Source organism: Cibotium barometz, chromosome 42 (assembly GCF_041138505.1).
Source record: "Cibotium barometz isolate CiBa-2024 chromosome 42, ASM4113850v1, whole genome shotgun sequence".
NCBI lineage: Eukaryota > Viridiplantae > Streptophyta > Polypodiopsida > Cyatheales > Cibotiaceae > Cibotium > Cibotium barometz.
Window position 1 is genome coordinate 31,717,640 of NC_141087.1, and position 15,077 is coordinate 31,732,716.

The following is a 15,077-nucleotide window of genomic DNA, read 5'->3' on the forward strand; positions in this document are numbered from 1 at the left end:
AGAGAATAAGCTCAACTACATAAGGGATAAGTGGTAAATACATGGTTGGTGTTGACGTGCATCAATTGGGGACAATTTTCGTGAGAGAAGGTACCAATAAACGTTGCTAGAGAGCATGTCATAGTTGAGTGAAGGTGGGGTAGAGTCGAGAGATTCTCTCAACTATGCACGTGTGGAAGTGCGCCTCTTAAGAGTGGGAACGCTAGGGGGGGTGACCGTGGGAAAGGGTTGCAAGGCAGTGAGACCACAAATTCGATGCGGCCAGGTGTGGAAGGGTGCCTAGGTCTAAAAAGGGGGAGTCTTAGTTCTTTCTGCACGAATGCGTTGGGGAGTTTTCTTGACGTGTGAAAGGGTTGGGACCTCAAATTCGATGCGCCCAAGTGTGGAAGGGTGCCTAGGTCTAAAAAGGGGGTGCCGAGTATAGAGAATTTGATTAGGCAGATTTCTGCACGAGGGGTTTTCTTGGAGCTTCCTGTCTTCTTCCACATGGTATGCCCTCGTGTTCAAAAACTTGCAGATGTTTCTGCGTTGAAGAGCATCGCGATCCTTACGTCTGAGGCACGCTTTTGAAAGGGGAAATTTTTGATTCTCATCTCTTGTGCGTTTTTTTTTTCTGGTGTGCAGGCCGACCCACCATCACGCAGGTATGCTGTGTTTTCCCTCTTATATTTAGGGTTTAGCTTGCTTCCAAATTCTTTTTTTTTCTCGGGCCGATTTCAGCTATATAAATTTAAGTTAAATTGTGTTTTCGATTAGAATTCTACATATTGCTCCACATGTAGGAGAAAAATTCTTGGAAAATGTGCAACTGTCAGCTCCGAAATGTAAAATCCCATAGTATATTTAATCAAGAGGACTTGACAAGACCCTTGAAGTTGATGTGTAGCCATCTAGCAGGAGAGCTTGCCGCAACTATATGTTGAAGGCCACGTCAAGATTTCCTATCAAAATCTGATTATACTCATGTTCCGGAAGTTCTTAGATTGTGTAAAACCATTTTGGTTCTAGGGGCACCCTCCAATTCACTTGAGAGTGTCAAATTAGCTACAGAGAATCCTTGTGGTTAAAAACATTCACACATCCTCAACAGGCTATGGTTTGGACCTGGGTTTTGACCTGCACCTTTTCTCGCGCTAGGGCGAGGCTACATGGGTTTAATATGCACTTGTAAAGGACCTCGATCAGTTAAACTGTCGAATTACATACCGTTAATCCCTTAGTTGTGATGATTATTTTGAAAGCTTGATGATTTTCTTGGAAGCCTTATGCTCTCTATTTTTTAAAATTTGGTTTTCACGAGAACAAGTCCTTGTATTAGCAAAGAAAAAATACATCAGAAAAATGATATTACAACCCTAACAATGTCTAAAAGAAAGGAGGGGTTTTTTTGGCTACCTAATGTCTAGGGTCACTACCATATGGTGTGGACAAACCTTACTTTTTTGGGCAGCTAAAGTACACACTTTTCTACAATTTTAAGAGGTATTAATGGATAGGATTTTACTAATGTATGGTTACACGTATAGTTCTATACTCCTACTCAGTATTACAAATACCCCTCTAAGATTTTTCTCAAAAAAAGGGAAAAAATAAATAAGCAAGGTTTCTTATTTCTAGCATTTGTTATGTGTTGAAAACAAGTAACAAAAATAAGGAAATGAGCACCCAAAAAGCATGGGGATTCTGTAATACGCGGAAGCTCTGGGTAGTCTTCTTTCAGCCCTAAACACTCTTGGAAACCTTCTGATGCAAAAACGCACCATCTGATGCAAAAACGTAGGTAGAGAGAGAGTAGAGAGAGAGAGCGAGAAGTGCTGGAAATTCAGTATATACTATGGTACAAAAAGGTACATATCTTGCAGCCCTTGGCTGCCTTCCTGAAAAGGTGGTTAACCCTAAAATCTGTCCCCTATGGGACCTCTAATGATCCAATCCCCTAGTGGGAGAGAATGCCTAAAACAATGAGTACTTGGGCCTTTTTATAGGTCCCTTGGACAAAGGGTAGACTGGCCGACTGCTGGTCAGCCAGTATTAATGCATTAAATGCTTATTAATTCAGCCGACTGGGTGGTCCTCCTTGATCTTGATGCGCCTGATGCTGGTTCAGCCGACCACCTCCATGAGCAGCCGACAGTCCTTTCTATGCAACCAGCACCAATGTCCTGCAGCAGCAGCCGACACACTTCTGATCTTCAGCTTGTTCTCCATGCCAGTCTACTCTGCCACAAGTGCTCTGTACTCCTTCATCTCGGTTCTACTCTTTATCTGGCTGCCTCTTCTGGATCTAGCCTTGAGAATGTCCATGGCATCTGTGATGCACATGACATCCCCCTCTGCTAAACTTGATGACGGGAATCCAACCTGCTCTTGGATGATTGTCATCATCCCAATCCTGTCCCGAAGTCCCTCTGTCATCTTCCATCCCTGGCAAACCTTTTTCTCTGAAAATCCGGTCTATTCTCCAAACCACTCTGTCTCTGATGAAGATCTATGCATCTGGTCTTCCTCTAGTCCACAATCCATTCCTGCCTTGACTCTGAACACCGTCTTGGTCTTCATTCCTGGAACTGAGTCTGGCACTCTCACATCACCCTTGGAGGATAAACCTCCCTTGGGACCGTTACCTGAGAACCTATCTGGCTCACGCAACTGCCATCCCCATCTGGCACTGTGGAACACCACCAACAAACCTCCTGGGAGTTCTTCCCGATCTGTGTTCCCGCCTTGGGCTTCGAATCCGTGTACTTTCCTGTACCTTGGACCTGTACACCATCATATGGGACTGATTCAGTGTTTAGCTTGGCTGAGCCTAATGCTCTGATACCAATGTAATACGCGGAAGCTCTGGGTAGTCTTCTTTCAGCCCTAAACACTGTTGGAAACCTTCTGATGCAAAAACGCACCATCTGATGCAAAAACGCAGGTAGAGAGAGAGTAGAGAGAGAGAGTGAGAAGTGCTGGAAATTCAGTATATACTATGGTACAAAAAGGTACATATCTTGCAGCCCTTGGCTGCCTTCTGAAAAGGTGGTTAACCCTAAAATCTGTCCCCTATGGGACCTCTAATGATCCAATCCCCTAGTGGGAGAGAATGCCTAAAACAATGAGTACTTGGGCCTTTTTATAGGTCCCTTGGACAAAGGGTAGACTGGCCGACTGCTGGTCGGCCAGTATTAATGCATTAAATGCTTATTAATTCAGCCGACTGGGTGGTCCTCCTTGATCTTGATGCGCCTGATGCTGGTTCAGCCGACCACCTCCATGAGCAGCTGACAGTCCTTTCTATGCAGCCAGCACCAATGTCCTGCAGGCAGCCGACACACTTCTGATCTTCAGCTTGTTCTCCATGCTAGTCTACTCTGCCACAAGTGCTCTGTACTCCTTCATCTCGGTTCTACTCTTTATCTGGCTGCCTCTTCTGGATCTAGCCCTGAGAATGTCCATGGCATCTGTGATGCACATGACAGATTCTTTGATGAACAAAGAGAACGAATATGTGCTTGATGATGCCCTTTAAATAGGACATGATGGCTACATGTGGAAGCTTCAAGGAACCCTTTAGATGTAGGGACAACATTGAGCTTTTTGAGCAAGGGAGAGAGGTAAAGGAAAAGAGAGATTGAACATAGTTTTCTCTCTAAAGAGCCCCATAGTTGTTTCTGTATGGCGTACAACACCATATTGTACGGAATACCATACAGTACGATATCGTATGCGTACGGATTTTTTTCGGGATTTTTTTTCGAGATTTTTTTTCTTTTCAAAAATTAGTTTTTTTTTCCCCAAAAAAAGTTAAATTTTTTTTGGAAGCTAATGGTCTTTTTTTTGCTTGTTTATGGTTGTTTGAGCTTCCTTTGTACTATGATGCTTCCCTCCTTTTTAAAATACTCCATATGTCGAATTGGAAATACTGAAGTTTATAAGTATTTTTTTAAAACACCGTATTTTGTCGTACGATAAGAAAAAAATTTATATCATACCGTATTTTCCCGTACGGTATCGTATCGTACGAACTGCATGGTATCATATCGTATGAACCATACGGTATCGTACTCGACAACTATGAAGAGCGCAGCTTCTTGGGCAAGAGAGAGGTAATAGTATTCCCGCTAAAGGGCCCACACCCATAGGTGTATTTACTTATATTGTTGCAGATGAATGATGGACTGAATGTGGCTTGAATCTTGTCCACAAGGGATTGACCTTGAATTGTAGATTTACTTGGGAGGAAGGGTGATCTCGCCGCCTTGTTTGGATGCTCTGGTGGACAACTTTTGGGACGTTTGTTTTCTTCCATTATGAATAGTTTTGTTCATTGTAGGTTGCCTTGGTTTGTTGCTTGTGTGTTCTTGCCTAGGAGTGGCATCTAGCATGCACATGGGTTGGGCTTCTTGCAAGCATAAGATGTTCCTTAAGGTTGCCCTAGGGTGTAGGATTGGCCCTCTCAATCTTCATGAAAAGACATGCCTCCTCTTTGCGCCCCCATGGCTCCCTTTTTTGGGTGGCCAAAGAGCTGTCCACAACCCATAGATTGCACACTATCCACCAACTTGGTGTCACAAATACTATTAAAGATGGATTCGTATGCACTTGGATCTAGACATTGACTTGACAGATGCCAGTCCACACCCGATTAAATGGTCTAATAAGTGTACAGGACGCCTTGACATCAATACATCATACAAGCGGGTTACAATCTTCTGCTAGATGGGCATGACAGGTGAGGGTTACACACAATTCGGACCACCCCTTTGTTGTACATTGATGACTCATCCCTAAACAAGGGTTCACAATGAGAAAGCCAGGTGTCCATTCTTAGGGCCTTGCACTTGTCATGTAGAGTATGTTTACGGCATCCAAGTGCGGGATGCTCGGGATGTCATGTGCAGTATGTTTGACGGATTTTTGAGAGCTAATGTGATCACAATGGATGACTAATAGTCTGGAGTTCTCGCGATAAGTTACTGATTGAAATTGTCGTAGCCATTTGACACCCAATTACGACTACACCAACCAAGGGTGTGTAAGAAATCGCGTGTAAAATTCACCTTTGGGAATATTAATTGTGCACTTTGTGCAACTGACGTAAATGTTAGGCTCATTTTGTCACTTAATCCAGCAAATTATTTTTCCATTGGTGTCAAATTTAATAAGGCTTGTCGCAATCTTCATGAAAATGACACCTTCGATACCTCCCGAATCAAATAAGAATGTGATGAGGTGGCCTTCTAAAGTACCATGACACTTTAGGGACTCACTGAACTCCCCTATTGTCAGCATTTAGCCACCCAATGGTCTTCTCTAGTCTTGTGCCAATTTACGCGGGCCAAGCAACCTTTGTGCTGCTTGTACTGAGGCTAGTGTGTGGATCCGAGCACCTGGGATCCCAGTTTTCGTGCCCGGTTGAGTCCAGCGTGTGGATTCGAGTATGCGAGATCCTAGTTCTGCTCTTTCTGATGCGCAAGACTTGTGCTTGGAAATGCCAGTGTTGCAACAAAGTGTATATGCACACATGTTTGCATGCTTGAAACTGTTTTCGCATGAACTATTTTCAACTGGCCTTTGGCCCAAGATTGTCCCATAGTTACCAATTTTTCACCGTCCGTAGAGGGCCGCCTGTAGGCGCTTATTTATCCACCCGTAGGCGATGCCGCCGAGGAAGCACCAAGGGGGGTTTTGAACCCAGGACCTCTTGGTCCTAGGCAAACACCTTCACCACTTGAGCTATCACCTCATTGGCTCGCATGAACTATTTTCATGTGATTGCCTGTCATGAATGCCCAATTCACGGCTGTGAGATGTCTACCCGTAAACCGTCGAAATGTCTTGTATGCTGATGTGTTTTTTTGGTGTGTGAACAAATTGTATGTGCACTCTAAACCTTTGTTTTAATCTATTAAAATTCTTTGTAATGTTTATAAGCTTTGCAAGTTCACACTTGTTAAAAAAAGGGCGGACAATTTATTAAAGTTGTCGAGGCCGGAATCTCGTGGGCACCCTATCGTTCAAATTGTGTGGGTTGGACACCCCATAAGCGAGGGATCACCACCCATGTGGCAAAGAGTAGGTGTGGGCGCCTAAAATCCCATGCACGACTCCTTTTCCTCTCCTTGCAAGCTTAATTGTCATTTTTCCTACACACAAACTCTATCATTTTTGCTCACATAGGCAATACACTCAACCCAATTACGATTTTGATTGCATATTTGTGATTCTCATTTGAAGGGCACCCCTCTCATGTGTTGGTTGTTGTCCATTCCACTGCCGAGCTGAACCACCTATACGGGTGCCACGTAATCAGGCCGCTTGCCTTATGCTGTAAGGCCGACTTGCGAGAAGCCCTTGTTGATAGGCGGTTGCTCTTAGAGAGTACCCTTGGCTGGGCTGCATTTTTCTGTTTGGAGCTGTTCCAACTTCCAAGCATTCTATGGGCCTATTTGTGCTTGTGGGACGCCCGTGAGTGACCGGTTGCTTCCTACACGCTCTACTTCATCGACATGCTTTGTTTTGCTGCGTGGATTTGTGCTTGGGAGTGTTCTCCAATGCCAGTTTTCCTTTTTCAGCATACTCCCCATTGTGAGGCTGCAACCCAAGCGCTAGCACAGGCACACTTGTGTCGTGTGTTGACTTGGAACTCGATCCTAGCTTGGAAAAGCCCGTGGATTGTTCCTGAAATAAGTTCCTGAAGAGGGGGTGGGGCCTGTTCCCCGCTTAGCGTGGTGTACCGTGTGAATCCCCTATTCCCATCTTTCTCTCCCCCTTCTCTCTCTCTCTCTCTCTATCTTTATCTCTCGTACACGTGGTTGCATCTGTCACCGCATGCCCCGTTGGGCTTACACCCGGTCCGGGACGAGTCAGCTAGTGTTCCACTCAAAGCGTCCAAGGTCAGGTGTACAAGTCCCGTACATGGTCTTGGTCAAGTGTGCAAGTCCCACACATGAAACAATGCTAGACCATACCGTGAGTCACCCTCTGGAATGATGATAGGTGTTCCGGGTGCTCGGCTTGTAGCCTAATACGAGGCATCTAAACATAGTCGCCATGCGTTTCATGAAACGTGTTTCATAAATGTTTCAGAAACGTTTCATTCATTTCCCAGAAGTTTCAAAAACGTTTCATACGGGGGTACATGCCCCAAAATTTATATACAAGGTTTTAATATGTTAAAAATAAGTTGCCTTCCTAGCAAAACAATATTAAACATGCATCATTTACACATTAAAACATGTTTACAAGCTAAAACTAAAGAATCTGGGTGACCCAGTTACAGTGGGCACCCAACTAAGTCATTAACCAATTGGCATAAATAAATTGGCAACATCAAGCATCAAGATCTAGATTTCATCATCAATAATGGCAACTACTCAATAATGGCACTCAAAGTGATCACAAAAAGTTTGAATCTTGAGCTAATACAAAAAGTAAACTGAAGTTTTAAATACACAAAGTAAAGTATGCTGAAGCCTGATAGATGCAATCATGCATAACAAATAGTAAACTAGAGGAGCTTGATAGCCCCAAAGACTAGAGTCCTCAATCTGGAGTGTGGGCACTCAATCCTCAACATCCTCGATGTCCTTATGAGTAGTCTCCTCGATAGACTCAACGTCACTCTTAGAAGAGGACGATGTTGGCTTAGCTGCCGCACTCGTCTCAGCTGCTGCACTAGTACTAGCACCTCCTGATAATGCTGCTGTAGATGCTCGTGTGCCATGAGCAGGTGCCATCAACTCCTCATACAAGATGGCATATATGTCGCGCTCCTCGTGAGGAATCTCTGGGACATCTTTCATCTTCTAAATGTCGATAAAATCAGCTGCCGCAAAAACTCCTTGTCATTGAAGGCAATATCAATCTAGGCTATGAAAGCCATTGCCTTGCTCGCATCATAATCACCATGATATGCTTTGAACATGACAGACTTATCACTTGTTGGAAGAGAATGACTCAAACACAAGAGCTTGCAGCCAAGGAAGTGCAGAGGAGATAGAGAAGAGTGAGAGAGAGAGAGAGAACTCACACAATGCTCAAGAATATCTTGATTGTCTTATTGAGGCTCAAGGGAGACCTCGTATTTATAGTGATACAAGGGTAAAGTTAGGGTTAGGTCTTATATGGGCGGGCGCCCAACTTATGGGGCGCCCGGCGGACCAAATACAAAGAATGCCTTTACAACGCCCAAATGAGGGCCAAATGTACAAGTAAATATATGGCCGCGAAGCTCTCGACAAGAGCTACGCGATGATCAAGGTCCGGAGGCGAAACTGGGACTTTATACCCAACAACCTCCCACTTAAAGGGCCAGTGAAGCTCCTCTAAGTGAAGCTATGTAACTCCCACCCGCTGTAGACACATATCAAGCTGTGCTTTTGGCAAACTTTTGGTGAGAGCATCTGCAGGGTTCTCATGGGTGCCAATCTTGACCAAACTGACCAAACCATCATCTAGCACCTGTCTGATGAAGTGGTACCGTACATCAATGTGTTTGGTACGAGCATGAAACATGGCATTCTTAGCCAGGTATATGGCACTCTGGCTATCACAACCAAGGACCGGAGCCCTCTCTGGCAATCCAAACTCTGTGACAAGGCGTGCTAACCAAATGGCCTCTTTAGAAGCCTCTGTGACGGAGATGTACTCGGCCTCAGTAGTAGAAAGTGCTACTATCCTCTGGAGTCTAGAGCACCAAGAAACAGCACCACCTGCAAGAGTATAGATGTACCCACTAGTAGACTTGCGGGTATCAGAATCACCTGCCATGTCTGAATCACAATAACCCTGCACCTCAAGTGGACCTTTACCATACATAAGGCATTTCTTCTGTGTCCCCTTCAAGTACCTCAAAATAGACTTTATAGCATCCCAATGTGCTTTGCCTGGGTTGGACATAAAACGACTGACTACTCCCACTGAATGAGCAATGTCTGGCCGTGTAGCAACCATAGCATACATAAGAGATCCACAAGCAGAAGCATAAGGGATCCCACGCATAGTACTGGCTGCATCATCATCTTTTGGGCAATCATCCTTGGATAGTTTAACATAGGGCTGCAATGGAGCACCCAAAGGCTTAGAATCAGCCATGTTAAATCTATCAAGGACTTTCTGGATATACTTCTCCTGCGTGAGGAAAAGCAACTTTTGTGCTCTGTCCCGTCTAATCCGAAGACCCAAAATATGTTCAGCTGAACCCAAGTCCTTCATAGCAAAGGCTGACTTCAGCTGGTCCTTAAGAGCTTCCAAAATGCTCTTATTCTTCCCGGCAAGAAGCATGTCATCAACATACAGCACAAGTATCACTGGGCTGCCATCTGCATCAGTTTTAGTATACAAGCAATGATCTGCATGGCTACGATTAAACTTCTGGTTAAGCATGAAAGCATCAAACTTTTTGTACCACTGCCTCGGGGCTTGTTTCAGCCCATAGAGACTACGCTTCAGCTTACAAACCAGATTTTCTTTGCCAGGAATGACAAAGCCTTCAGGCTGCTTCATATACAGCTCTTCATCTAAATCACCATGTAAGAAAGCTGTCTTTACATCCATCTGATACAGTTCTAAATCCAAAACAGCAGTGAGAGCAAACAAAACACGAAGGGTGGTCATTTTGACCACAGGAGAGAAGACCTCCTGAAAATCAATCCCTTCCTTCTGAGCATAGCCCTTAGCAACAAGGCGGGCTTTATACTTAGGCTGGCCGTCAACTGTCTTGACTTTGTACACCCACTTGTTAGGAATAGCCTTCCTTCCTTTGGGCAACTCAACCAAATCCCAAGTGTCATTTGCATGTAGAGACTTAATCTCCTCCTGCATAGCATGCTCCCACTTGTTTCGGAGTTCACAAGACTTAGCCTCTTTGAAAGTAAGAGGCTCACCCTCATCTGTAAGCAAAACATGTTGCAAAGAGGGATCAAAACGCCGAGGTTCCCTCCGAAAACGAGTAGACCTCCGTACCCAATGATCATTGGCTGGTTGGGGGTCAATATCGGGAGGAATCATAATTTCAGCATCAAAAGGCTGCAGGTTTTCACGAACAGCCTGATTTTCAGCATATAGGGGTTGCTGCCCTACACCTCCAGGAGCATGAAGCGGCTGTCCAACCTCTTCTGGCTCAAATATCACGGACTCATTATGTTCAGCCCTGTGTGAAGCATCCTGGGGCTCATTTTCAGCATCAATGGGTGGCTGCCCTTGCTGAAATTTGACCTTTTTCTGATCACCATGAGAGGCACAAACATTACGGAGCAGCTTTGCCTCATAAAATACAACATCCCGGCTGCGAACCACTTTGTTGGTTGATGGCAACCACACACGGTAGCCCATCTCACCTTCATCACCGTAGCCAACGAAGGTGCCCTTCTCGGACTTAGCATCAAGCTTGTTCCGGTCTTCCTTGCGGATATGCACATATGCATCACAACCAAAGATGCGTAAGTGGTCATATGAGGACGGTTTGCCAGACCAAACCTCCTCAGGGATTCCACCTTTCAAAGCTGTGTGTGGAGATCGATTGCAAACATGAATTGCAGTTTTCAAGGCTTCTCCCCAAAAATCCTGAGAGAGATTAGCTGTGGACAGCATGCATCGAATTCTTTCACACAGTGTACGATTATACCTTTCAGCCACACCATTTGAAGAGGGGCTATAGGGGGGTGTAAGTTCCCTCTTAATGCCATTATCATCACAAAATTTCTGAAATTTAGTACTAACAAACTCACCCCCATTGTCAGTGCGTAAGCATTTAATCTTCACTCCAGTTTGAGTATGAACAAATGCATAAAACTTTTGAAATGCAGCAAAAGCATCATCCTTAGATTTCAACAAAGTGATCCATACTTTTCGTGAGTGATCATCCACAAAAGACACAAAGTACTTTGAACCACCTTTAGATTTAATGGGCATGCTGCATATGTCAGAGTGGACCAAGTCCAACTTTTCAGCCTTGCGAGAGGCACGAGAGGAGTAAGAACTCCTATTCTGTTTCCCATACAAGCAATCATTACAAAAATCAAGCTTGCTTTCTTTTGCATCAAACTTGTTCAAGGAGGACAAAATGGAGAGACCCTTATGGCTCATGTGGCCAAGTCTCTTATGCCAAAGCTCCATGTGGGAGCGTACCTCTGCAAAAGCAATAAACTTACCAGACAAAGCTTGACCATGAAGGCTATATAATGTTCCTTTCTTGCATCCTTTTGTAATCAGCCTTGTGCCTTTGGTCAATTTCCATGTGCCATTTCCAAATATGGCCGTGTATCCCAAGGCATCAAGCTGGCCCACAGACAGGAGACTGGTTTTCAAACCAGGCACATACCTCACATTTGGCAGCACAAACTCACTACCATCCTGCAAAGTCAAATTCACGGTGCCCATACCTTCAATATTGCAAGTATGATCATTCCCCAAGAACACCTTTCCTCGGGAGCCTGCAGTGAAAGTTGCAAAACACTCCTTGATAGGAGTTACATGAAAAGAGGCACCCGTGTCAATAATCCAAGTCTGTGAAAGCACATCAGAATCATACATCAAGGCATGAATAACATCTGGTTCTGTGACATGCAAGTTATGAACATCAAGAGCATTAGCAGAAAAAACACATAGCACATCATCTGAGTCAGACAGTTCCTCTATGACAACACCAGAGGCCACATTGGCCTTGCTCTTGTCCTTTTCGAACTCTTCTGCTTTGCTAGAATTACTCTCTTTTTCCTTCTTTTTGTCATTTGAATGACTGGATTTCTTCTTCCGGTCTTGCTCCATCTTGTAAAACTTGCAATCTGGCTTCTTGTGGCCTTTATGACCACACTGGTAGCATGTAACATCAGATTGCTGGCCCTTGCTCTTGCTTCTACCCTTTGAATTTGTAGTAGTATTTCCCCGCTTGGTCGTCCTCCCTCGTGAGACATTTGCAGAACCGCTAGTCTCTGAGGTCTTCCTCCGGATATCTTCATTGAGAATAGCACCCCTGACTCCATCAAAAGTTAGGTTGGGATTTGTCCCAAGTGACACCACAAGTGTTTCCCAAGAGTCAGGCAAAGTAGTGAGCAAAAAGATAGCTTTCAACTTATCATCAAAAGCAGGCAATCCAGAATCCTGCATCTGATTAAGCACTCCTGTGAAAGTAGTAATATGCTCTACTGCATTCTTAGAATCATCAAGTTGCATATTCATGAGTTTCCTGATGAGATGTACCTGGTTCACTGGCGTGGTGATCTCATAGGTGCTTCTTAGCTTCTCCCAGACGGCATAGGCTGTTGTCAGCCCTTTGAGGTCAACAAGAACCTCATCAGCAACAGCCATCTGGAGATAGGCAACGGCCTTTCTGTTCAGGATTCCCCATTCATCATCTGTCATAGCAGCGGGTTTGAACTGCTCAAGTGCAGTATCACATTCCCGCAGATAGAGGATATTCTGAATCCTCACCTTCCAAAGATCAAACCCAGTGCCTGCAAACTTCTTAATCTCTAGTAGACCCTTAAGATCACTTGCAGACGCCATGACTTATCAAACTGACACTTCAGAAAGTAAGCAATAGCAAGATGTTATGTACCAGATATGGGTTGAATGTAGGATGCTCGTAGATTGATGAAACAACTTCAAGTGAAGAAGACGGCGGAAGAGAATCACCGGATGTCGATGTAAACCCGAGGGGCAGTATGTTGCTGTCTTTTGGGGGTTGCTCGTAGATCCTGTCTGCTGGAGGCAACGTCGGCTGCTGCTAGTGGCCGTGGGGCTGCTGGCTGCAGCCCGGACTGCTTGCTGGTGGCCTTGGGGCTGCTGGCTGCAGCGTTGGCTGCTGCTGGTGGTCGTGGGGCTGCTGGCTGCAGCCCTAGCTGCTGCTGGTGGTCGTGGGGCTGCTGGCAGCAGCGTTGGCTGCTGCTGATGGCAGCCGTACAACAAGGAGAGAACAAGGCAGCAAACGCTGCTGATTGCAGCAGCGCAGCAGCAGAAACGCAGCAAGGGAGAGGAAAACGCAGCAGAAGGGCAGCAGGGGTGGAGCAGAAAACGCGGGGAAGAGCAAGAAAAAACCACAAAAGAGGCTCCTGCGTTAAAAAGAAAAGAGCAGCACTCTAAAAAAAAACGCACCAGATTGATGATAGAAGGGAGGTGTTTGACGCGAAAAACGCAGACGATCCCGTAGTCAATTGGTGGAAGACACCTCTAACTCCATAGCTTTTGCATACAGCTTCCCTCCATAGCTCTGATACCAGTTGTTGGAAGAGAATGACTCAAACACAAGAGCTTGCAGCCAAGGAAGTGCAGAGGAGATAGAGAAGAGTGAGAGAGAGAGAGAGAACTCACACAATGCTCAAGAATATCTTGATTGTCTTATTGAGGCTCAAGGGAGACCTCGTATTTATAGTGATACAAGGGTAAAGTTAGGGTTAGGTCTTATATGGGCGGGCGCCCAACTTATGGGGCGCCCGGCGGACCAAATACAAAGAATGCCTTTACAAGGCCCAAATGAGGGCCAAATGTACAAGTAAATATATGGCCGCGAAGCTCTCGACAAGAGCTACGCGATGATCAAGGTCCGGAGGCGAAACTGGGACTTTATACCCAACATCACTTGCCTTAAATTCCTTTAGCCTCTTGGCATGGTGACCCTCCTCATCTATCTTCTTCTACCCCTTATCCAACAGGGCGGCCGTAGGTGCATGCACATGACCATGGCGATAATCATGCGGCACAAAGGCATGTTCTCTATGAAACGGTGACCTGTGCAAAGGTGGCCTCCAAGCAGTCCCATTCACAAAAGGATCCCTGCATGAAACTCGTTCTCTGTGGGCAGATGTCTTGCACATGACAAAAGAATCCCATCATGGGTTGAAAGTTATGTATAATGTTGGGCCAGTCAAGGAAAGTCATGTGTCACCCGCTACTCATGCTACCGAGTATGCATGCTCATTCCCAGGGCTATTTCTTGAAGGGGCAACAGATATAGAACTAGATCCAAGAGCTTGTGTGGGTAGGGAAGCCTTGTGGAGGATTCAGGTGGTTGTCAACCAGCTCATGAAGGTGACATGTGTAACTTGGTTGAACACAATGCTAATCAATACACTTAAATACACTAAGATTTGATGGACACTTGCTCAAATACAAGAAGTAAATTACTGAATTGACAAGAGACACACAATGAGCCGGAACGGCCGACCCCTCCCTCAAATAAAGTATATTGATCTTGGGAGAATCAAGTACATAGTGGCATGGGCATTTCTGACCAGATTTCCATACCAATCCATATGAATACAGTATTGCAAACAAGTGGTTGTCGTTGTAGACTTACAATCCACACTACCCTCTCAAGTGCCCATGTTCCCTACCATTTGCTCTCTATTGTTCCACCAACACATGGTAGCAACAATCTGCAAGAGAGCACGTAGGATAAGAGAACACTATAGAGGGTATGTGATCTTGTAATCCGGTTCCTCCTTCTTGTTACTTGCTTCCATATTTAAGCGTAAAAGCTTACCAATAGCAAGTAGAGTCCATGACAGCGGAAGTCTTCGCGATAGAAGTCCTTGGAGTGAAGAGATCTTCGATTTGTCGCAATTCTTTGTGACAAAACTCTTCAAGAGGATGAAGGGAACCTTGGGAAAGCTTCCCCTATGGTTCAACTTGAGAAAGGAGGGCTGAAGTTAGGGTTTTTAGCAAAAAGACCATAAATTACAACAATAAAGAGAGCTGTTTTGCTGAATTTCAGTTATTGGGAGTGTGTAGGAGAGTGATTAGCATCCGGAATCACTCTTGGAAGCTTGAAAATCACCTTAGCAAGCTTGGAAATGGAGTTGGGAAGGAGAATGTGCAGAAAATGCAGCCCAACACCCCTCATGAAGGAGGCGCCAATCTCTAGAGAGAGGAGAGAGGTGGTGAGTTGTCCAGTGTGGGTGGCAGGCAGGTGCTTTGTGGAGCAAGCTAGAGTGGACACATGGTTGGTTACTCCCTTTGTACAAAGGGGATAAGGTTTAGGCAGTGGACATTGGGTTATGTCCACCTCCGGACATCAGTGTATGTGAACACCGGGCTAGTCATAATTTATAAGTGAGTTTTGGTCGCCCAAAACTTAATGAAGTGTGTAC

General features: G+C 45.1%; 1 protein-coding gene across 1 annotated transcript in view; it reads left to right on the top strand.

The window, feature by feature from the left end:
- The first annotated feature begins 336 nt into the window (after positions 1-336).
- Positions 337-15,077, top strand: part of LOC147614376 (serine/arginine-rich splicing factor SR45a-like) — a 44,630-nt gene continuing 29,889 nt past the window's right edge. The window contains exons 1-2 of the mRNA XM_086780914.1: positions 337-489; positions 625-644. Of these exons, the coding sequence (XP_086637040.1) occupies positions 487-489; positions 625-644 (23 nt within the window). The 5' untranslated portion in view covers positions 337-486. The remainder of the gene's footprint in view (positions 490-624; positions 645-15,077) is intronic.